The sequence below is a fragment of the Pipistrellus kuhlii genome, unplaced genomic scaffold (genome assembly GCF_014108245.1).
Source record: "Pipistrellus kuhlii isolate mPipKuh1 unplaced genomic scaffold, mPipKuh1.p scaffold_m20_p_15, whole genome shotgun sequence".
Taxonomy (NCBI): Eukaryota; Metazoa; Chordata; class Mammalia; order Chiroptera; family Vespertilionidae; genus Pipistrellus; species Pipistrellus kuhlii.
Genome location: NW_023425460.1, coordinates 24,694,880 through 24,720,288, shown reverse-complemented (window position 1 = coordinate 24,720,288; position 25,409 = coordinate 24,694,880). Strand labels below are relative to the sequence as shown.

General features: G+C 40.1%; 1 protein-coding gene across 3 annotated transcripts in view; it reads right to left on the bottom strand.

Moving 5' to 3' along the window:
- FAS (Fas cell surface death receptor) overlaps positions 1-22,863 on the bottom strand; it is a 34,646-nt gene extending 11,783 nt beyond the window's left edge. The window contains exons 1-2 of one of the 3 annotated variants that reach the window (XR_006741690.1): positions 22,653-22,859; positions 3,622-3,781 (exon numbers count right to left, since the gene is read on the bottom strand). Coding sequence is in view for 2 of the 3 variants with exons in the window: in XM_045581887.1 (XP_045437843.1) it covers positions 3,622-3,781; positions 22,653-22,682 (190 nt within the window). In the remaining variant the exon portion in view is untranslated. Of the gene's footprint in view, positions 1-3,621; positions 3,782-22,652 lie in introns of all 3 variants that reach the window. The other 2 variants (XM_045581887.1, XM_045581888.1) reach the window with 2 other exon arrangements.
- Between the last annotated feature and the right edge of the window lie 2,546 nt (positions 22,864-25,409).

Genomic DNA, 25,409 nt, shown 5'->3' with positions numbered 1-25,409 from the left:
TGAGAGAGAATCATAGATCAGTTAGTTGCCTCTTGCACACCCCCTACTGGGGATGTGCCCACAACCAAGGTACATGCCCTTGACAGGAATCGAACCTGGGACCTTTCAGTCCGCAGGCCGACACTCTATCCACTGAGCCAAACCGGTTTTGGCTATTGTTTATAATTTTCATTTTTATCTTCTTCCTCTTCCTAAATAACCCCCTTCAGCAATTCATATAATTCTGGTTGGCATTCTTTTTGACAAGGCAAAGTATTTACTACATAAATAAATTAATTTAAACATATGACATTTTAGTAAACAAGGACACTATTCCGTCAATAGAAAAAAAAAACAAATTAGAAACCTGGAATTGAATTCAAATACAGTGCACTGGGGCCTTATAATGCTGTAACAATACTTAAAAGAAAACCAAGCCAAAGTACAATTATTATTTGCTTGCCAGTGGTATTATCCCAGTTACTAAATGAATTGTCTTCTTTGATGAACAACTCTGCAGAATATGCCTAGCACAGTGCCCACACCATGACAGGGAGAGAATAAATCAGCTTTTTTCTTTTTTCCAATGTACACAACGTAAATTTATTAAAATATAAAAATGAGTACTGCAGCTGTTTTCTTGAACATAATACATTTTTCTTCTGAGTATAATTGTACATATGCTCCTTGTAGAAAATTTGGAAAAGGCAGGAAAGTACAAATAGCACCTATATGTTAGCCTGAGATATTCATTTTTATCATTTTGGTGCACTCTTATAATACCAATGTATGCAAATATACGTGTGTGTATGCATATGTAATATGTATGTGCATATATGTATATGATATGCACACACTGTAAAATTCTTATTGGATATGGTATGTGGCAAGGACTTTTATGATAGAAAATCACTAAAAAAAATACTGCTTTTGTTTTTTTGTTAATCTTCAGCTGAATCCTCCAAAATCCTTTTTTCCGTTCACATTTTTTTTAGAAAATGGAAGGGAAAGGGAGAGACAGAGAGAGGGAGAAACATTGATGTGGGAGAGACACACTGATTGGTTACCTCCTGCATGTGCCCCAAACAGGGCCAGGGATCAAACCTGCAACCAGAATGCCCTTGACCAGAATCAAACCTGATAAAATTATAGACACTAATTATCTGTATGAGAAGTTTTCAATATTTTTATAATTTGATAATTTTTACATTGATTTTGCCCTCACCTAAGTCATCAACAACTCAGTTTAGCAGCTCACTTTTCCTGAAATTCTCCAAAGCATTCAAACTAATTTTCACAGAAATAAAGTCTATTTTCTCTTTGTATTTATATACCATTGATTACATAACATTTAATGAAATCATATTTATATCACAGATTTGAAAACAATTTGAATATTAATAAAGCCTAAAGTTCAACAGGAGGGACTAGAGGTGGGTGGAGTGTTTAGCATGTGTTGGATGCCATCCAGGACATTTTAGAGATGGAGCAAAGAGAACCAGTTAATTCAGCCAGCAGATTAGTTAGAAATTCCTTAAGGAAACACTTTCAACAATAAAGAATTAAAAAAACAAAACAAAACACCTCTTAAGGGAATTTGTGTATATCGAGAAATATATTATAAATATATCAGAAATCAAGATTTTGATTTCTAGCTTTGGACTACTCCAAAATTTACTTAGTTCCACATCATTGAGTATCATAGTGAAATGTCACATATAGAGCATTTCCCTTTATTTTGACCATTTTCTTAAGACATTTTCCTATAAATTGATTTCTGTATCAGTAGGTAAAAAGGTCTTCAAGTTTTTGACCCACATACTTCAATTAAAAAGAAATAATGGTACATAAGCATTCTTAGCTCTTAAGCAGGATATATGCACCCCTATGCTCATAGCAGCAACATTTACAACAGCTAAAATTTGGAAACAGCAGATGAGTGGATTAGAAAACTGTGGTACATCTACACAATGGAATACTATGCTGCTATAAAAAGAAGGGAACTCCTACCATTTGCAACAGTGTGGATGAAGCTGGAGAGCATTATGCTAAGCAAAGTAAGTCAGTCAGAGAAAGATAAATATCATATGATCTCACTCACTCATTGGATTATAATATGCACTGGGGCCTTATAATGCTATAGCAATACTTATATGGATTATAATTAACAACATAAACTGATGAACAAAAATAGATCCAGAGATAGAGAAGCATCGATCAGGTACTCAAACCTCAGAGGGAAGGTAGGGGAGGGTGGTGGTTAGGGAAAGAGATCAACCAAAGGACTTGTATGCATGCATATTAGCCTAACCTATGGACACAGACAACAGGGGTGAGGGCATGATTGGAGGTGGGGAAGTGAGAGGGCAATGGGGGGATAAAGACACATATGTAATACCTTAATCACTAATAAAACTGAAATATTAAAATCCACAGGACAAATTGAGGTGTTTAGTAAGTTATCAAAAGTCAAGAGGCATTCATTTTTTTCCCATTTGGAGAAGAGTAAATAGCCTTAAGTGTAAAGGGTTGGGTTATAAGGGAGATTGTCTGTAGGGTTATAAAAACCTGGAGAGGCAGCCAGGGAAGGCTGGAAGAATCGTCTTATAAGCAGGACCCTTGCCTGTTTAATAGATTGAGTGCTGGGATTCTGGGAGGCCAACCATGAAACCCTACACAGTCCTTTAGGATTCTGCTAATCTGTCACATAAAACCAAGTGTTGTTTTCCTTTATCTTCCTATCTTACTTCACAAAGCAGCAAGAACTTATTCATATCTGTATGAAACAGTCATCAGTCTACTCCATTTTGAAAAACAGCTTGCACAACTGCATTCTGCTTAGCTTCCAATTTGCTGGTGTTAGAAGGATTTCCGATCTGAAACTGGTTTGAATTTCAAAATACTGATGTTTAAAGACCGTTGGTTTTTGTCTGTTGCTTTTCTAGCTTGGCTAGTTATATAGCTGCAAAATGCAAATGCTGTTTGCAGGCTTCAGTGTCTCTAGCTGAGCAGGAGTACTGAAATACTTGCTTTCAGTGTGCCACAATTATTATGAAATATTCGAATCCGTTCTGAAGTGATGAGCTTTAATACCTACAAATGAGTCTTCTTTTGTTAATAAAAAATGCAGCTAACTAGATAAATCCTCTCATTTCAGAGGTACATAGCATTTGTAAACTATACTTATTTATACCTACATCCAACAAGTGTTATAAAGATGAATTAAATGTGTGTGTTTTTTCTTTTGATCATAACCCAAGGATATTTTTCCATTGATTTTTAGAGAGTGAAAGAGAGAGGGAAAGACAGAGAGAAGTACCGATGTGAGAGAAACACATCAATTGGTTGCCTCCTATATGAGAGCCTGGGCCTGGGCCAGGGAGGAGCCTGCAGCCAAGTTATATGCCCTTGACCGGAATCAAACCCAGGATCCTTTGGTCCACAGGCCGACACACTATCAACTGAGCCAAACTGGCTAGGGCTAAACGTATCTTGGGAAAATAATCTCCAAGCTGGTTTTTTGTTCTTAGTAATGTAGTTACACAGGAGAACCAAATGCTGTAAAAAACCTTTTCTTTATCATCACGATGCTATTCCTCACCCTGATTCGCACTCTAAGTGCTGCATGTGTGTGTGACATACCAGGAAGACATGGCAGGCAGCAGAAACTGCCCTGACGCTGTTGGCCTTCCGGACACCCGGACTCCCTTTTGGTAATGTTCTTACTCGGTTTCAACGGCTCAGAATAGGTATTAGTCACTGGGGAATTATCTTTAGTCGATTCAGCGAGAATGGCAAGTATCTGCAAAAGAAAAGCAGGAAGAGAATTTTACTGACTTCTGATCCAAAGAACTTGGTAAGCAAGGATAAACTGCCCCCAATGACTGTATTTGCCACAGCACACAGGCAAATTCAGTGTGGGGCTCCATCCTCCTGTTGTGTTGACCCATCTCCAAAAAGGGAGCAGGTCCACTGAAGGACAGTTCAGATGTCAGGTTCTCAATCTGCCCTCGAAACAGCATCTGAATGGGCTCTGGGTTCAAAAGCAAACACTGGCTCCCACATACCGGCCGGGTGAGTGTAAGTAAAGTCACTTAAGTTCTCCGAGTCTCTGTGTTTTTTATTTACAAAGTGCAAACAATCTCTTCTTCATGGTTTGTTAATTGAATAAAAGAAGGCACTTAAAGGTCTTTGCACAATTCTTGGCTCATAATAAATAAGTGGTCAATAAGCAGTATTATTGTTAATTATTATTGCTACTATTATTATAAAGATCCACTGAGGGGCAGCATAGTGGAAAAACCATGAGATTTCAAAATGTCTCCTGTTTGAATCCCAGCTCTGCCACCAACATGTGAGTGACATTAGGCAAGTTTTATAATCTCACTGCTCCTCAATGTCCTGATCTGTACTTCCGGTCTTGAAGGCTAAAGGGTTATTATGAAAGTAAAAAGTGATACTTTCTCCTAAGCCTTGCATTTAGCTCATATAGCATGTTCTATTGTTTCCCCTTTTTAAAAAAATGTATTTTTATTGATTTCAGAGAGGAAGGCAGAGAGATAGAGAGATAGAAAGATCAATGATGAGAATCATTGATCAGTCGCCTCCTGCACGCCCCCTATTGGAAATCAAGCTTGCAACCCAGGCATGTGCCCTTGACCAGAATCGAACCTAAGGTGCTTCAGTCCGCAGGCTGATGCTCTATCCATTGAGCCACACTGGCTAGGGCTATTTCTTCCCTTTTTATACATAGTCATAGAATCAACAGTTTCGATGAATCCTTCTGGTTATCAAATCATACAATAAATCTAACAAAATTTTCTTCACCTTTGTTCAGAAAAAAAGAAACTTCACTTAATAGAGAACCAATTTTTAATCTATTTTTGGTTCCTGTCTTCTGGAGATAAAAGTCCATCCGTCTAAGTGATATTGTGTTAAATTTATCTGTTACAGATTAGAGTTCCTAGCAAAACGTTTAGACCCTGGCCAGGTGGCTCAGCTGGTTGGAGCATCATCCTATACACCAAAAAGGTTGAGGTTTCAATCCCCAGCCAGGGTACATGTGCGGGACAAACTAATCAATGTTTCTCACATTGATGTTTCTCCCACTTCTCCTCCCCCACTTCCTCACTCTCTCTAAAATCAAGAAATATATTCTCAGGTGAGGATTTAAAAAATGTTTGGAAACACTTAGAGGTAATGTCCAGTTGTTTTCTCCCCCGAGTTTCCTAGTATTTATTTATTTTTGTTTCTCTAAACATGAATTCAAATAATCTCTCATCTTATGTGGAAAATGTACATTCTATTGTGCCAGGCATCAAAAAATTTAAACTATTAGTTCTGTGGATTTTTTTTTCACGGTCATTTTTCGTGGCATATATATTTTTTGTATTTTATGATATAGCAATAATACTGATATCTTCTGAGTCATGAGAACTAAATGTTCTACACAGATAAATCACTGCCACACGAATCCCTATCTCTTTCATTTCAGCCCTTCCCCATGTGGTCACCAAAGCTACAGGATACTATGAGACCTCCAAAGAAGGAAGAATGAAGATGTGGCTGTCCACTTCTCCTCCTGAGATAAGTGTATTTTAAAATGGATCACTAATATATAGTCTTCCAAGAGGGAAAAGAACACCAAAATAGCAAGAAAATATCTGACTTGTTCAAGGTCACTCATTAGCACAAGATAAAGAGCTAGGACTTGGCTAAGTCTCCTAACGCCCATTTCAGTGTTGTTTCCCTTCCACTCACAAGGAGGTGGAATTACCACAGGATGCCGCTTATTTTCCATATAAAAACAACTCTATGTAGGGAACAACTAAGACACAGATCAGAGGAATTATGCCTGAATATGCTGTCTTTACTATCAAGCTACTGAGTCTTCAATCCAACAGACATTTCTTGAGCCAGGTTCTAGGACTAAAAACATTGATTGTAATAAAAAGTGAATGTTTAGTTTCCAGAAGCAGATTTGCACATGAGCATGTGATATATAATAGATTAATAATTTGGGGATGTTTTATCCTTAATATTGGCATGACTTACCGTATTTTTCGGACCATAAGACGCACTTTTCCCCCCCCAGAAGTGGGGGGGGAAAGTCCCTGCATCTTATGGTCCAAATATAGCCTACACATATACTTTAAAAAAAAAGTTTTTTTACTTGCCCGGCTCTAAAATGGTTCTAAATGCTGCTGTTTACTTTACAGGGTTGATTACATGTGTTTATGACTGTGATGTTGGGTTTTAATGCACATAAAATATTTTAGGACACTATTTGTTTCAGAATCTTTTTTTCTTCATTTCCCTTCTCTAAAAACTGGTGCATCTTATGGTCCGGAGCGTCTTATGGTCCGAAAAATATGGTACTTTTTTTTTTTTTTTTTTTTTTTTTTTTTTTTTTAGAACACTTTTGAATCTATGATCTCTCCATACAGCTTTGAGTAAAACAATTTATTAGCATCAATTTATCTTTTCAGGAGGACAGTTCCCTGCTTCTTACTTTCTGTACCGGTCATCCTGCCATCCTGTTAATATCAGTCTTTCTTCTAGATCAGAGAATTTAAAGCTAATAAATAGCAATTGAATTGGGCACTCTAGAAAGTAATAATAATGCGATTGAAAGCATACCAAATGTTTAATGGAAAGGCTTTCACATGAAATCATTCAAATTTTCAAGATCCTTATCCCATTAATACCTCACTGTTCTATGTGATAGACTGGAATTAAATATACAAACCATTTACAGTGGTGCCTCACACAACGAACTTAATTCGTTCCAGGAGCAAGTTTGTTATGCGAAAAGTTCGTTCTGTGAAACGCGTTTTCCCATAACAATACATGTTAAAAAAAAATAATTCGTTCTGTAGCATAAAATATGCTAAGATGACATAAAAAAGATAAATTTTTTGTTATTATTTTTATTTAGATACATCTAAAAACATAATTTTTTAAAAAAAAAAACACACATTTTTTTAATTTTAAGACAGACTAAGTAGAGTCTACCGAATCTTGCACATCTTCATCCATTTTCTGCTTTTTGGCCGATGGTTTCATGAAAAACCTGTCCAAAGTCGTTTGTTTTTCTCTTTTCTCCAACATCTGCCGGAAATAACGGACAAGAGTATCGGAGTAAAGATCGTTGATCCTGTTTGCTTCAGCTGAATCCGGATAGTGGGCATTGGTAAACTCCTGAACTGCTTTCCATTTGACCAGGATGTTCTTGATGTCAGCAGTTGGGATTGGTTGATTGTTTGATTGTTGCTCCTCGTTATCAGATGACGCTTCCCTTTGAGCATTGTCCTGTTGCTGGACCAGAAGTGCTTGGAGCTCTTCAGTTGTCAGCTCTTCTTCGTGTTCCTCAATAAGCTCCTCTACATCCTCTTCCTCTATCTCTAATTCCAACCTTTGGGCCACTGTGATGATGTCCTTCACCACTTCTGTGTCATCAACTACTGCTTCTTCCTGGGTCCACGAAGACACAAGCATCTTCCAAGCAGAAATGAGGGTCCTTTGTGACACTTCTTCCCAGCCTTCTGTATAAGTCGTATTGCCATAAGGACATCAAATTTCTCCTTCCAAAACTTTCGGACAGTCATATTGTCTCCACCAAACTCGAATTCTTCAAACACCTTATTAAAGAGGGCTCTAGTGTAGAGTTTTTTAAAGTTCGCAATAACTTGCTGATCCATTGGCTGAAGAATGGATGTGGTGTTTGGTGGCAAATACTGCACCTTGATAAAAGGATAATTTTCCTGCAATATTTCCTCTAGGTCTTTTGGGTGAGAAGGGGCATTGTCAAGTACTATCAGAAGGGCTTTGAGCGGCAGTTCTTTTTCCAGCAAGAATTTCTTCACGGCAGGAGCAAAGGTTTCCAGAATCCATTCGTTGAAGATAACTTGGGTCACCCAGGCTTTTTGATTGGACTTCCAATGGACGGGCAGTTTGGACTTAATAACGTTATTTTTCTTGAAAATTCTTGGATTTTCAGAGTGATAAACCAATAGAGGTTTGATCTTGAGGTCTCCGCTGGCATTAGACGAAAACATAAGGGTAAGTCTGTCCTTCATGGCTTTGTGTCCTGGCAATTTCTTCTCCTCTTTTGTAATGAAGGTTCTGCTCGGCATTCTTTTCCAGAAAAGACCCGTTTCATCGGCATTGAACACTTGTTGTGGGCAGTATCCTTCATCCTTAATACATTTTTGAAAGTTAATAGAGAACTTTTCTGCTTCTTTCTTGTCAGCACTGCCAGCCTCACCATGCATAGTAACGCTGTGGATTCCACACCTTTTCTTAAATCTAAAAAACCACCCCCTGCTGGCTTTGAATTCTTCTTCATTATCTTGATTGCTGCTACTTCCAGGGACGTTTTTCTTTAGATCGTCATAAATTCTCTTGGCTTTGTGACAGATAATATCTTGGGTTGTTACGTCACCTTTCACCTGCCTGTCCTTAATCCAAATCGCTAATAGCCTCTCCATTTCCTCGTGGATTGAAGACCTATGTTTTTCATGAAATAGTTTTGATACTCCTTTGGCTACTTTGGCTGATTTGATTGCATCCTTATTTGTCAAAATGGTGGAAATGGTGGTCTTGCTGAGGCCAAACTCTTTGACGAGGTCACACTGTTTTACCCCACATTCACTCCTTCTAATTATTTCCTGTTTCATTTCAACAGAAATCACCTTCCTGCTTTTTTTAGAAGCCATGATATAAAAAAAATATTGAGTTTAACTTAAAAGGACGACTGCCGTGATACGTGCGTGATTTAATTCGTAATGAAGAACGATTGCCGCGATACGTGCTTAAGTTAAGCGCAGTGACTAACGACTGCCTTCAGTGCCTGCGCGGAAGGATGCAATACATCGGCAGCGATCGTGGAAGCTCGGGCGAAGCAGTCGTGGAAGCTCGGGCAAAGCGGTCGTGGAAGCTCGGGCGACTTCGTTGTGTGAAACGAAGTTCGTTGTATGAATCATGAAATGAAGTTCGTTGTGTGCAGCATTCGCTGTGCGAGGCGTTCTTTATGCGAGGCACCACTGTAACATTCCAGATATTGCCAGCACATGAAAGCATCCAGAGTTGATACCCAATTGTGTGTGTGTGTGTGTGTGTGTGTGTGTGTGTGTGAGAGAGAGAGAGAGAGAGAGAGAGAGAGAGAGAGAGAGAGAGAGAGACCCTATCTTTCCTGGTATGCTAATTTTATCTAATATTCATGAGATTATCTTATGACCAGGCCCACAATCCTTGGTTTAAATGATCAAATGCTCAGGGACACAGCACATTTTATATTTATGGAGTGTTGCATTAGTGCTATTTCTGGAAAATTGCATATACTCAGCTTTCTGGAGCTGTGTAAAATAAACTTTCTAATTCATTTTGTTTTAGCTTTGACGTTCTTGATTGGAAATCAAAATCTACTGGGCAAAGTACATTCAGAACTGGAGCGATGTGCAGCCTGAAGTAGAGCACTGAAGAGACAAAATACCCTGGCCGTGAAACAGACACCAACCTCACCTCATATTTGCTCACACCTGCTTCGCACAGTTGAATTTCTGGAAACGTTTCTTATTTAGTTCAGCATCAAAAAATTATGTCAAGAATGAAAAAGAAAGCTGGGTTTGAAGAGTATGTTGGGACTGCTGCATGAGGAGATATAAGCAGTGCTCCATACAGATTGTATTTTTAAAAAGTTTTTCATCAACTCAAGATTGCAGTATGCAAAGATGTAACCCAAACTTTCCAGGCAGATGCTGAGGCGTTTTGACTGTGACAAGGCAGGAAACCCACAAAGAACTAAATAAGCTGAGTGCTCAAAAATTTTTTTAATCAGAAAATCTTTTGAAAAGGTGAGAAAATAAGTTAAATCAATCCCTGAAAAGTGAATAAACTAGAGCAAGTATTGAACAAGTGGGAGAAAATGAAATAATTTTAAATCTCTGCCATAACAAAGATTGAAAACCAGAGAAAACTCAATTGTATATTCTGCTAGGAATAATAATATTAGCTACTCCATTAATCAACTAATAATTAAGCAAATACTTTGTTGAGTGCCTACTATGTGCCAGACAGATGACCTTGGAACACAGCAGTAAAAAGATAAGGATTCTACGTTCAAAGAGTTTATATATAAATGGTCTACTTCTAACCAAAGCACAGAAGGGAGTTTATTCCAGACAATCACTATGCTCAGATCCTGCAGGAAAATGCTGTGTTCACTAGAGAATATAGTGGTCATCCAGAGGGTTCAGTGCTGGAAGGTCAGGGATTAAGACAACAGAAAGAAGAGAGAACGTAGGGAACATTTCAAGAATAAAGAAATGTTTCAACAGAAAATTATTATTTTTTTTTAAATGTATTTTATTTATTTTTTACAGAGAGGAAGGGAGAGGGATAGAGAGTTAGAAACATTGATGAGAGAGAAACATCGACCAGCTGCTCCTGCACACCCCGACCTGGGGATGTGCCCGCAACCAAGGTACATGCCATTGACTAGAATCGAACCCTGGACCCTTCAGTCCGCAGGCTGACACTCTATCCACTGAGCCAAACAGGTTTTGGCAGAAAATTATTTTAACACTACAAAATGTTGAGTGCTTATTTCTAGTTGCCAAGACTATGAGTGAGTTGTTGTGATTGTGTGCGTGTGTGCGTGTGTGTTTTGCTTAACTCATCTGTTTTTTTCTATACTGAACATGTGTAAAAGTAGACATAATAAAGATAATAAAAAATAAAATAAAAAGGGACAACTGTAGAGGTAGCAGGATTGTGTTAAAACCTAAAGAACTTTCATTTATCGTTTGTGCTATTCTTTTTCAATAAGAGTAGACAAGCTGGATAATAACAGTGGTGAATCTATAATATTATAGCATCCTAGTATTTGGAAGGTGGAAAATATTCTAAATCTATTAGCACTTAATCCTTCATATAAGTTTTCTATCTTTTGCTGTTTAGGTTTCAATAGTAGTCTTATAATTTTACTAAATCCAACCATTATAACCACTCACCTTTAATTGGATATATTTCCTTAAACTAGAGTTATTATCCAGGATAATAAAATAAAGTTCTTAGTCATTTAAAAATGCATGTTGAAAATAAAAGGAAGATGAATGATCCAATTAAGAAATGGGCAAGGGACCTAAATAGAATATTTTCAAAAGAAGACAGAAGGAAGGCCAAAAGGCACATGAAAACATGCTCAAAGTCACTAATTATACGAGAGATGCAAATCAAAACAACAATGTGGTACCATCTCACACCTGTCAGAATGGCCAACATCAACAAATCGACAAACGACAAGTGTTGGCGAGGTTGCGGAGAAAAAGGAACCCTCGTGCACTGCTGGTGGGAATGCAGACTGGTGCAACCACTGTGGAGAACAGTGTGGAGTTTCCTCAAAAAACAGAAAATGGAACTCCCATTTGACCCAGTAATCCCACTCCTAGGAATATATCCCAAGAAACTAGAAACACCAATCAGAAAGGATATATGCACCCCTATGTTCATAGCAGCACAATCTACAATAGCCAGAATTTGGAAACAGCCTAGGTGCCCGTCAGCAGATGATTGGATCAAAAAACTATGGTACATCTACACAATGGAATACTATGCTGCCATAAAGAAGAAGGAATTCTCATCATTTGCAGCAACCTGGATGGAATTGGAGAACATCATGCTGAGTGAAATAAGCCAATCAATGAAAGAGAAACACCACATGACCTCACTCATTTGTGGATAATAAAGAGCATTATAAACTGATGAACCAAAAGATAGATATAGAGACAGTAAAGCAACAAGCAGATTGTCAAATTACAGCGGGGAGGGGAGGAGGATCTGGGGGAGATAATAGATCAACCGAAGGACTTGTATACATGCATATAAGTACAACCAATGGACATAAAACTATGGGGAGGGAGGGGATATGGGGGAGGGAGGGAGGGGGGCAAAAAAAATCATTAAAATATGTAAAATAAATAAATAAATAAATTTAAAAAAAAATAAATAAATAAATAAAAATGCATGTTGATAACGTGACTTAAAAGTTAGATATCTCAAGTTGAAAGTGGACATTTAACTCCTCGTGGGGAACTTCAAACAGATTGATGAGAGTAGATGGATGACAGGGTTCCAGGGAAAAGAGTCCCCCTCTACCTACCATGCAAACTCTCTTTCAAAATGCAGAAGGCAATGGGTGACTTGTGAGGATGGTAGATAGAGAAAGTGAGTTTTTTTTAAGTCTCTAACTAATTCCTAAGATCTTAGTCATATAACCTGAAATTGGGTATTTCACTTTATTGACCATTTTAGAGCAGAAAGGGTTTTAGAGATGACCCAATTCAAACCCCTCATTTGATAGAGGAAGCTGTGCCCCAAGCTCGTATGGGGATTGGTCCACAGCATACTGTTAACTCAAGAGAGTCAGGATTCTTTTTTTTTTCCTTCTTCTTCTTTTTTTAAATATATTTTATTGATTTTTTTTTTTACAGAGAGGAATAGAGTTAGAAACACCGATAAGAGAGAAACATCAATCAACTGCCTCCTGCACACCTCCTACTGGGGATGTGCTTGCAACCAAGGTACATGCCCTTGACCGGAACCGAACCTGGGACCCTTCCATCCACAGGCTGACGCTCCATCCACCGAGCCAAACTGGCTAGGGAGAGTCAGGATTCTTATGGGCTGAATCACATCTCCCCCACTTCTAAGTTCTTAGATTGAAGTCCTAACCCCCAGTACTCCAAGGTATCACCATATTTAGAGGCAAGGTCTTTAAAGAGATAATTAAGTTAAAAATGAGGTCTGTAGAGTATGTCCTAACTCATAGGGACTAGGGTCCCCATAAGAAAGCAGATGGCATTGGGTCACAGACACAAAGGGAAGAAGGTGTGAAGACAGGGAGAAGGACAATTCATAAGCCAAGGAGAGAGGCTTGCAACAGGGCCTTTTTCTCATGGCCTTTGGAAGGACCCAACCTGGACAACAGCTTGACTGCAGAGTCTGGCCTCTAGAACTGTGAGAAAATGAATGTCTGCTGTGTAAGCCACCGGCCTGTGATACTTTCTTTGTAATGCAGCCCTAAGAAATAAATACAGCCTCTTGATTCTCTGGTGCTGAACCTGAAGGATGTCATGGTACATAAGCACTTGGGACTCCTCACAGCTGAGCGCAAGCAGTTCTCGTCTTGCACTGACACTGAGCTACATAAACAAGAGATTTCAGATGGCTTTTGGAACTGGTATCATCAGGGGCTGATAGGAACCTGAACCGCTTCTGCCTAACCTTCCAGGCCCCTCTAGGCAGGTTGACATATCGTTGTCCTCTGCTGCTGGGAGCACAAATGGAAAAACACATGAGGCTCAGCTGGTTGATTCTGTTCACTTGCTTTCTAGTCTTTTAGTTATTTATTAACACTACAGAAAAATAAATTCTAAAGATACCATGAACAGTTCACTATTTCCAATTATATCATGCACCTATAACATATTTGTGTAAAAAAATAAGGAAATAGTCATGACATTTTGAGGTAGGTACATTATTGAAAAACTGTCATAAAAACAGATAAGATCAAATTTTCTACATGAAAAAGGCAAGTGAAGATTCCATTCATTCTTTAAAAAAAAAAAAAAAAAGTAAGTAAAAATACAAGGTAATCTTATTCTAACAATGTCTTCTTTCTTCCTTAAGATCAGTTTTTGGGAAGACCAGGAGAGAGATAGTTGAGGCACGTTAGACCCCTGACCAATCAAGCAATACATATAATAAAATGAGGAACTAGAAAGATCTGACTGGGATTAGATTTTGAGTTTAGTGCTAGCATTAAAAAATAGTTCTCAAAACCCTGACGGACATCAGAAACAAGTAGTGATGCTTAAAAAAAAAAAAAGTACTTAGGTCCCTCTATAGACCCAAAGATTCAGGATCTCTGAGAATGAGGCTCTCCTTGTGATTATCTTCAACAAGCACCCCAGTTATTGTGATATTCACCGCAGTGGAGAACAACTGTGTGACCAGTGTAGCTCAGTGGTTGAGCGTCAACCTATGAACCAGAAGGTTACTGCTTAATTCCAGGTCAGGGCATATGCCTGGGTTGTGGGCTTGGTCCCTGCTGTGGGCATGCAGGAGGCAGCCGATAGGTGGTTCTGTCTCATCATTGATCTCTCTCTCTCTCTCTCTCCCTCTCTGAAATCAATAAAAAATATATATATATATATATATATATATATATATATATATATATATATATATATATATTTTTTTTTTTTTTTTAAAGAGAAGTAAAATAAAGGTTAGTAAGTTACACTTACATGTGAGGGCTTAAGAGCTTTATAGATTAACAACATTTGCAAGTGTTCTCACTTGCAAATCAGAATTTGACTTTTCATGGAGAATTCATGACCCTTCTAAAAATAAGCCTGAATAAAACTGGTCATCTGGGTGGAAGAAAAGGATAAAGGAAGGGCTATAAAATCCTAAACTAGAGCCCTAGGTCCTCATGCCCAGAGGAGCCACAGTGGGAGCACAGAAAGAGAAAGCAGTCAGGTGGAGCAGGAAAGAATGAGTAGGAAGGGCTTGTCTAAAGGAGACGCCATCTGGTTCAAAGGAGTGAGGGCCACGTGGCATGTGGGCCTCCATCTTCTTTCAAAGAGAAACCAAAATCCTCCAACATTTAAATGGTGGCAACTAATATAAAAAATATATACATACACATACATACATATTCTGTGTGTTAATACCATGCAGTCTAAATAAAATAGTCTGGGGCAGGGTAGGCCCAACTTTTGAAATTAGGTCCAAATCCATACAGACACTTACATGAAAAACAAAACAAAAAAACATTCTATGGTACTAGGATCTAGAAACCTTTTGTGAGGATGGCTAGAAGCCAAAGCTCAATTTTCAGCCTGGGCAAGCAATTTAACCACTTGCTCTAAATTCATTTTCTATCTTTATCTCTCTTTCTCTCCCCTCCCCCACCACCTCCAAGATCTTTGCCCTCAGAAATCAATATTGACCTTTCTCTCATCTTATGTTTTTATGGCCTCCCAGAATACAGAGGGAGTAAATCTATAATGCTGCAAGTTTTAACGAAAGGACAACCTGTTGTTAATGAATCCAATGCCCAGTTTATTGTAAATATGCAAGTTTATCCCAGCCCACAGCTTAACAAAAGCTGCAGTAGGCTTCCTCACTTTGCTGGGCTGAGTACATCCACCAGTTGTAATATTTGCAAATTTATAAGATTTCCTTGCACAAAATGCATGACTTCATACTAAATTCACTCTCATACCCACTTAGTGGAACATGTGCTAGTTATCAAATATTGCTGTGAATGCTGATTCTAAATACCATAGGTGGGAGTGGTGTGGTTGTACAAAAGGTCATTTCAAATCAAGAATGGAGCTGTGATCAAAGGAGATATCTTGCTCAGTTCCTTCTATGGAAGATGAAGTCATCAATTTCACAACAATCAACTTTCTCATTTGGGCTTTACTGCTCATGCTTTCACTTCAAAAAAATTTAACAAAATAACTGATCAAATGAAATAAAAATAAAAAACAGTAAGGTAGGCAAGTAGGTTGAATTATTTGTCCTTGTTTAAGACTGAATTAAAGAAACTGTACTTAATTGGTGTTGGGAATCCAACAACATAAAAAGCCAAAAACACTTTATTTTTCTTTTTAAAGCCAGGTCTTCCAGGAAATGATTATAACTTGCGAGGTAGTTAAATGCTGTTTTCTCACTTTTGTGAATGGATGCACACACCCACATAGCATAAAAAGTACAATATATACATAATATATGTGTCAATACTACATGGGCTTAACCTGTGGTTGGCAAACTGCGGCTCTCGAGCCACATGCAGCTCTTTGGCCCCTTAAGTGTGGCTCTTCCACAAAATACCACAGCCTGGGTAAGTCTATTTTGAAGAAGTGGCGTTAGAAGAAGTTTAAGTTTAAAAAATTTGGCTCTCAAAAAAAATTTCAGTCGTTGTACTATTGATATTTGGCTCGGTTGTCTAATGAGTCTGCCGACCACTGGGCTAAACAAAACAGACTGGGACAGTGTAGGCCCAATTTTTTAATAGGCCTAAATCTATACTCATGTGAAAAAACAGTTACTGGATCCAGAAACCTTTTGTAAGGTACTTACAATAGTTCTAACATAATTTTAGGTAATTATACACACAAACACATATAGAGACATATATGGCTTTGGCAATAGTAATTATATATATGTGTGTGTATATATATATATGTGTGTGTGTGTGTGTGTGTGTGTGTGTGTGTGTGTATGTGTATATACATATATATCTCTTCCAGTACATTTAAAAAATGTTTCCTTTAGAGTAAATTATAAGTAATAAAATGATGTGATAAAAATTATAGTAATATAAGGTCATTTAATAAATGTCCTCTCTATAATGCATCCAATAAATATTAGTATATGAGAATTAGGTAGAAATAGAAAAAGATTGGTGAATACACAAACTGACAAGAGGCAAGCTATACAAAGTGCTGAATAAATATGCAATTTTGTACATGTGTATGCAAGGCCAGAGGCTGTAAATAAAATAAAATTAAAAAAACCCTTGTATTAGGTGGTGAAATAATGAGTGATTTCTTTTTCAAAAATTACTTTTTGTATCAATGTCTCTATATTTACCTATTTAAAAAGAAAAAAGAGATGGAGTCACTGTCCTAATTTGGGTTATCTTGCTTTTCATTTTATCGACCAAATTTGAAATTATGTCCTTGTTATCATTTTTTATCATAAGTAAATAGTCTTTAATACCTATTAGAAAACATGAGACTCATTAAGGGACTTTTGAAACCCAAGATAATTTGCCAAAAGGTATTTAACTCACAAGGGGTTTTTCAAGAGGGGGATTTCCTTATTCAGGTTTTTGATCATTTCTTAGAAAACAGTTATTCTCTCCAACTGACCTTTGTTCTATAGTGATAGAGCTGCCCTAAAGAATTCTCGTGGCCTTCAGAGAGATTCCTTCAAAATATTGACACTTCCACGATAGGAACTATTTAGAAGGAAATTACTAGTGTCCCAAAGAGATTTACTCAGAAACAGCATCAACCCCAAACAAGTCTCAACCCCAAACCAAGCTCCCCAACTCAGAGAACCAGAGCTGAGAACAGGTGCCCACAAAACATCTGGCTGTGAGTGTCAGTGGGGATTCTGCCCACCAGGGAGAAAAGAAAGTCTGCTAAAGACACAGGTACCCTCCTAACGGGTCACAAAATCTCACAGCCACTCACTCTGGGACCAGGAGGAGTGCTTTAGAGTCACTTGAGGAGAGGCTGGGTTTGTGACTCTGAAGAGAGAGCTGAAGGACCATCCACCAGGATTCCTGCTCGGAGTCATTCTCCCATACCGTAGACCTTATCTTGCTTGGGTGGAGCTCTCCCCTGCAGATGGCATCAGCCTGGGGGAATGCAACCGTCCACGGCCTGGACTCCCTGTTGTCCCACCCAGTGGAACTTATGCCTTATTGAGCAGTCAGCTGCCTGAGCTGGGGTGTAGGCAGACTTAGGGGGTGTCGGTGACTATGTTGTGTATCTTTGGGATGGGGGACATGCACCCTAATTTCTCATGAACTTGACAGGCAATGCCTCCTCACCATGGACAATCTGCTGTCACCATGCTTGGGGCTCCTGGCAAATCCAACCTCCTGTGAGTGGCTCCACCCTGCCGAGGTCTGGGCAGAATCCAGGCAAGACTGAGTTGTGTGACTCAGGGGTGGGAGCCACGACCGCCCACTCCCGAAGCCTGAGGGATACCTCTCCCTCATGGGAGACCCACTAGCCCCATCCTCCTGACTCCTTATGTCCCCATCCTGCTGAGATTGAACTCCTGACAGAATCTGGGAAACACTGAGATGCATGGCTCTAGGACAAGAGCCATCTTTCCCTCTCATGCCAGACTGGTGTAGAGTCCTCCCTTCACACGGCCAAATCTTGGTCTCTTTGGACCTGTTTATAAACTGCTGGCCTGGTACTGGTGACTCCCTGAGACCCTGCCACACACAAAGGTGTGTGAGCACCCAGCAGGTGGCAGCTAGGCTTGGTCTACCCTGGGGCATTTGCTGAGTGGCCTCAGACCCAAGTTTAAACCTGTATCAATCTGCTGAGCAGCACTCACTGAGAATGTATCTCATGGAACTTGAATACCACCAGAGGTTCTGTGACTGAGCCTAACTGGCAGCTGGCAGGCAGAGGCAGGTGGAGGCAGATCTTGGGGAACCTTAGGCCTTTTGCCACTGGGTTCAGTGCTGGTGGGAAGCAACTTGATGTGCGGCTTGGTCCAGTCCTTCCCATGCACACCAAGGCCCAGCAGAGGCAGCCACTAACAGTGGGTCACTTTGTGTCTCCAAACAGGTAGCCCAGGGCTGGTCACAGGCAGTGTCTGACACTGACCTGCACCAGAGTCCCTCCAAAAAGACCCTAGAATAGACACATCCAGTGGCCAGCTTCAGACAGCATCAGAGCAGGATCCAATTAGCTTCAAAAGTGGTACAGACCCAGCTGAGGTGTAATCTGCCTCCTGTGGTCAGCATCTGCACAGCAGCTTGTACCCTGTGGTCAGGGTCAATCCTCACGGGCACCCAGCCTGAGGGATGGCTTCATGCATGAATGGGGCAATGACAATCAAGATTCATTTACAACAGGAGGGGCCACATAAGCCAACAAGGGACATTTCTGGAGCATCCAACCCAGCTGATCAAGGAGACTGTGCCACTAGCTCCCCCAGGACACCTACCACATAAGGCCATGATACAAAGCAGATCTATATAGCAGATCTATCTAATACATAGAAATGAACATAATGAGGTAGCCAAACTGGGGAGACAAATAAACAAATTCCAAATAAAAGAACAGGAAATCTCCAGAAAAAGAGCTAAATGAAGTGGAAGTAAGCCATTACCAGAAATAGAGTTCAAAAAAGTGGTTATAAGGACACTGAAGGAACCTAGTGAGAAATTCAACAGCATGAAAAATGACACAGAAAGCATAAAAAAAAACAGTAAGAAATAAAGAACACAATATATGAAATAAAGCATAAAAATGAACAAATGGGACTATATCAAACTAAAATATTTTGCACAGCAAAGGAAACCATCCACAAAATGAAAACACAATCCTCTAATTGAGAGGACATTCAACAGTGATACAAGCAATAAGGTGTTATATGCAAAATTTATAAAGAACTTATATAATTCAATACAAAAAAAACACACCACAAACAAACAACTTAATTAAGAAATGGACAAAAGACCTAAATACACACTTCTCCAAAGAACATATAAAGATGCCCAAATAGACATAGGGAAAAATGTTCAACATCACTAATCATCAGAGAAATTAAAATTAAAACCACAATGAGATATCACCTCACACCCGTCAGAATGTCTATCAATAAATCAACAAACAACAAGTGTTGGTGAGGATATGGAGAAAAGGGAACCCTTGTACAATGTTGGTGGGAATGCAGACTGCTGCAGCCGCTGTGGAAAGCAGTATGGAGTTACCGCAAAAAATTAAAAATGGAGCTACCTATAACTCAGCGATTCCACTTCTGGAAATATATCTGAAGAAAATTGAAACAATAATTCAAAGAGTATATGCACATTACTGTGTTCATTGCAGTGTTATTTACAATAGCTAAGATTTGGAAACAGCCTAAGAACCCATCAGTAAATGAGTGGATTAAAAACAACAACAAAATTGTAGTACATTTACACTATGGAAAAACTACTCAACCTTAAAAAAAAAAAAAAAAAAAAAAAAAAAAAAGACATCTTGTCTGGCCTGTGTGCCTCAGTGATTGAGAGATGATCCATGAAATAAGAGGTCACCAATTTGATTCCAGTTCAGGGCACATGCCAGGGTTGTGGGCTCAATCCCCAGTAGGGGCATGCAGGAAGCAGCCAATTGAAGATTCTCTCTCATTGGTGTTTCTATCTCTCTATCCCTCTTCCTTCCTCTCCCTAAAATAAATAAACACATTTTTTAAAGAAATCTTATTTGTTGTGACAATATTTATAGACCTGAGAAAGAAACTAGCCAGAGGAAGACAAGTACCACAGGATTTCATTCATATGTGGATTCTAATGAATAAAATAAACTAACATACAAAATAGAAAGAGATTGACAGAGAACAGATTGACAGCTGTCAGAAGAGAAGGGTTTGGGGGTTAGGGTGAAAATGTAAAATGTTAAGCAAAAGAGAACCAAAAAAAAAAAAAAAAAAACCCTCAAAGACACAGACAATAGTATGATGATTATCAGAGGGAAAAGGGGGTAGAGAGATATAGAAGAATGTAAAGAGCAGATAAATGGTGATTTGGAGTGGTAAACACATAATACAATATACAGATGAGGTATCATAGAATTATACATGTAAAACCTACATAATTTTATTAACCAATGTCACTCCAATAAATTCAATTAAAAAAGAAAGAAACTTCAGAATGGAGGTGTGATATTAGGGAAGTGGTAAGTACAAGGCAGGCCTCTGGGTAACTAAATTTAGAAGGGAGAAATGGAGGACAGACTATAGAATGTAAACAAGGGTTATCTAGGTGACAGGGTTATGCCATTTTTTTTTCCTTTTTACTCATCTGCATTTATAAACCATATTTAATAAGTCTTAATTTTCTAGGCCACATATCATATAAATAAAGGGTGTCCCAAAAACGGATACCTACACTTTGAATAATTATAAAGGCCGTGTTTATTAAAATACATTTCATTTTCAAAATTGAACTATCAGCTGTTAACGTGTGTATACATTTTTTGGAGCACCCTGTATAATAAACAAACTGTATTTAATTTATGATATTATACATAATATAATAATATGAATATATAAATAAAGGTATGCATATAGATGAATGTGTGTGCATGCATTCTTTCAGAGAAGCAAGGTTTCCTTTGTGCTTTAAATATGTACCTCTTGTAAAGATGCCATAGCATAAAGTTAAGTAAATATAGCTCCCGGCTTTGATAATGTTGCTACATGTACTAGTATTGCAGTCCCTAGAACTAGGAGGGATTTCCAAAGCAAACATTGCAATAATGTAGTCCTTAATCATAAGGAAGAGAAAGGATTTTTTAAAAATATTTTATTGATTTCTTACAGAGAGGAAGGGAGAGAGATAGAGAGCTAAAAAGGTCGATGAGAGAGAAACATCAGCTGCCCCTTGCACACTCCTACCGGGGATGTGCCCGCAACCAATGTACATGCCCTTGACCGGAGGAATCGAACCTGGGACCTTTCAGTCCGCAGACTGACGCTCTACCACTGAGCCAAACCGGCTCCGGCGGATGTGGGTTTTTTTTTGTTGGTTTTTTTTTTTTTTTTAACTTATTACTTGATTTTAAAGAGAGAGAAAAACACTGTTCCACTTATTCATGCATTCCTTGGTTGATTATTCTTATATGCCTTTTCAGGGAATCAACACACACACCCTACACATATCAGAATAATGCTCCTGAACTACCCGCCAGGGCAAGAAGGATGTGATGTGAGATTGTATAAATGGTTTCTCAATTTTGATTCTTAAATTTTTTCTAAGGAAGTTTCTAAAGGCCCCAAATATTGCACCTTATTTCTGAAGGGACCAGGGAGAATTAATTTTTCCAATCAGGGAGAATTTTCTTCCCAATCATAACCATGGTCCAGACATTATTATGTTTGATTTTCTTTCAACTTCTGTTGTTGTTGTTGTTGTTTTTAAATGGGTGCAATCAACAAACTCCCTGGGCTTTGGAATGAAATGAAATCCCGGCCTTGTCACCTGTGTGAGCTCGGTTGAAAAACTTTCCAAACTCCATTTTGCATCTGTAAAATGGACAGGAGGCCATCCTCCTCGCTACACAGCTGCTGAGAGAACTGATTAAGATCATGCTTATTAACACGCCTAACAGTGCTGGAGCTTGGGTGGGGCCGAATAAAATAAGAATCCATTGGCTTTCAGAGGCCATGATTCTTCAATTTGCCACCTTGGAGCTGGCATTTCTGAGAAAAGGACTCCAAAAAGAGGCGGCTTCTTAGGCCGAGTGCAGGCGCCAGGGCGGGAGCTGCGGGAGCCGGCACCGCAGCGCTGGGGCCGACACTCCCTCCCGCGCCGGTTCAAACTCGCGTGGGAGTGAGTGCCGCTGAGAAAGTTTCCAAGAAGAAAATGAAAAGCAGGAAGGGGAAGAAAAAAAAACAAAACAAAACCCAGCGACAGTGACTTGCAATATTAAGGAGAGGCATTTCCGGAAGCAAACAAAAACAGTTTCTTTTTCTGCGCCGGTGACAGGAGAGCAAACAAGACGCGAGCAGCGCCAAGTTCACGGTGGAGAGAGGAGCGGGGCAGCCGAAAGCCTCCGGCGCCGCCGCCGCCGCCGCCGCCCCGGGCTCAGTCCCTAACTTTGCGGGAAAAGGCAATGCCAGGTCCAGCCCCGCATCCCGCCACGGAGCGGACCTGCGGCGGGATCCGCAAGGACCTGTTCGGAAGACACCCCTCTCCCCCCCGTCTGTCCCGCCCAGCTGTCCCTCCGATGCCAAAGTCCTAGCCCCGGGGACGCTGTGGATCGCCGTCCCGGGGCGCGGCCCGCCGTCACCCCGGGCGCTGCAGCGCCCGCCCCACCCCGGCGGAGAGGACTCACCAGGAGCAGGAGGACCCCGATCCGGGGCATCGCTGGGGAGCGATCCGGCGAAGTTTAAGAGCTTCTGGAGCCCCGGCAGCGCGGCTCAGCTCCGGGAGAGATGACAGCCCCGCCCGGCCTCTCCCGGGACTCGCAGCTCCCCGCTTCTCTCTCCAGAGTGTGTCTCGGAGCACCTGTGCGAGCTGCTCCCCGAAGCGACCAAAGGAAATGCACCTCCTCCCTCCCGGGCCCGGGGGTGGAGAGGGGAGGGGAGGGGAGGGGAGGAAGCCCTGCGGGGAACTCCTGGCTGGGGAGAGCGCCCGGCCCGGGAGGGGGTGCGGGGGGAGGAGGAACGCCGGGCGGGGCGTGGAGCAAGAGCGAAGTTTATTGCACAAACGGGCATTCCCCATTAGAACACCAGGCTCTGCATCAGCTGTGCGGGCGGGTGTGTGCGTGTGTGTGTGTGTGTGTGTGTGTGTGTGTGTGTGTGTGTTTGTGTGTGAGTGTGTGTGAGTGTGTGTGTCCCCCAGCTCAGGCTGTATTTAAGGTTCACAATAACTTCCCCTCTCCTCCTTTATTACTCATTTCCTGGTCGATTTTCTTAAAAAAAAAAAAAAAGGGGCGGGGGGGGGGGGAGACACGGTGATTCTTTGATGCTCTAGTTAACACCTCTCAAAGTTATTTTGGAAAAGTAGATCTGTCTGTTTGAGTAGTTTGCACGAATTTTACAGGAGGGGAAATTTGTATGCTGACTGGTGGTTTGTGTGTGTGTGTGTGTTTTTAAAATACATTTTGATTGATTTCAGAGAAAAGGGGTGAGAGAGAGAGATAGAAACATCAATGATGAGAGAGAATCATTGATCGGCTGTCTCTTGCACGCCCCCTACTGGGGATGGAGCCCTCAGCCCAGGCATGTGCCTTTGACTTAAATGGAACCCAGGACCCTCCAGTCTGCAGGCCATAATCTATCCACTGAGCCACACCAGCCAGTACATGACTTGTGTTCTGAGCTGCACTTATGACCAGTCTTGTAGGTGTTGGTGTGCTCGTCTCTGCCGGGCCTTCCAGGGAGGCTGGTGAGAGCTGCAGGGAGACCTTGGACATTCCAGTCCTGCTCCTACAGTGCCCAGCACAGAATACCGTACACACAAAAGGAAGGGAAGGGGGCTAGGGCTGGTGGTGTGTTATCGCTGCAACCTTCCTGTAAATCCAAAGCTTTTATAAAATAATAAGTTCATTGGAATGAAAAAATGTATAAGAAGGAAGGAAGGGAAGAGAGAAAAGAGAGAAGACAATTGACAAAATCAACATCTCTTTAGACTGAATTATGAACTAGCAACTTTCAAAAGTGGTTCTTTCGTACTTAATATTTATCATTTTAGCCCAGTGAGGTGAGTAAACTTACTGTACAAATAAAGAATTGTAGCCAAAAGAGTTGAAGCAACACTGGCAAAGTTGCATAGTTGATAAACAGTAGAGCTGGGAATTAAACTTGGACATTCTTGCTCCTGAGGCCCTCCCCTTTCTAACCACCCCCTCTTCCACACCTAATTCCCCCAAGTTCAAACAGTGCTTTGTGGGGGGAAATGTTTCATGATGAAATGATTTTAGAAAATTTAGGGTTAACTTAATCCAAAAATTCTCATTGCTCTTAAAATGCTAATGTGCATCAGGAATATCTAAGAGGGGGCTATGATATGAATTCCCCCTTCCCCACAAACTTCCTTGTCTTCTTTCTGGAGTCCTTTGAAGAGGACCTATTGAATGATCACTTCATGGATGCTGGTGTCCTGGGGAAAAAAGTTTGGACATCATTAAAGGTCATTTTTACTTATTTATTTATTATTTTTTGTTTTTGTTTTTGTTTTGTTTTTTCAGAGAGGAAGGGAGAGGGAGAGGGGGAGAAATACCAATGTATGCACCGAAGATCAAACTCACAACCTTGGTATGTGCCCTGGCTGGGAATAAAACCCACCACTTTGTGTGTGTGTGTGTGTGTGTGTGTGTGTGTGTGTGTGTGTACAGGATAACATTCCAACCAACAGAGCCACCTAGCCAGGGCAAAGGTCATTTTTACTTTATCAGCACCACGCTCTAACCAACTGAGCTAACCGGCCAACTCATTTTTACTTTAATAATACATTCCTAAGACCTCCAATCTTTGAAGAGCCAAAAAAAAAAACCCAAAAAACAAAAAAAACCAACAATTTTTAAATCCAGATATGCGAGATATTTTGGACCCAACCATCCTGATTGTATTCAAAACATGCCACATAAGCTAAAGCCCACTTCTATTATAAAGATATGCTGGCCATTGAACATGTCATTCTGAATAGCACTGAAACACATATCTAAATATGTAGAAAGCTAAGGGGAGAAAACCTTCACTATCTTTTCACCACCGAGTTTATTCCTTCTCTCCATGAACCTAATGTCCAAAAAATGTTTGTCAACCAAATTGCCACCCACAGCAGTAAGTTGACTGTTAATTCCCAACTGTGATGAGCATCTATGACTGTTTTTTCTACATCTTCTCCCCTTCTTCCTGGTAACAGCACTGCCAAGTTGCCTTTGGGAAAATTGGCCCTCTTCCCTCTTTTTAACTCTTTGTAGTAGTTAGTTTCAGAAAAACAGGGCCTTAGAATAGATAGAGCTAGAGAAGTATCTATTATGCTTAGATAGACAGATGTATTTTCAAAAACTGGCTTATGTGAGTGTGGAACCTGGCAAATCCCAAACTGCAAGGTAGGCTAGCCGGCTGGAGACCCAGGAAAGAGT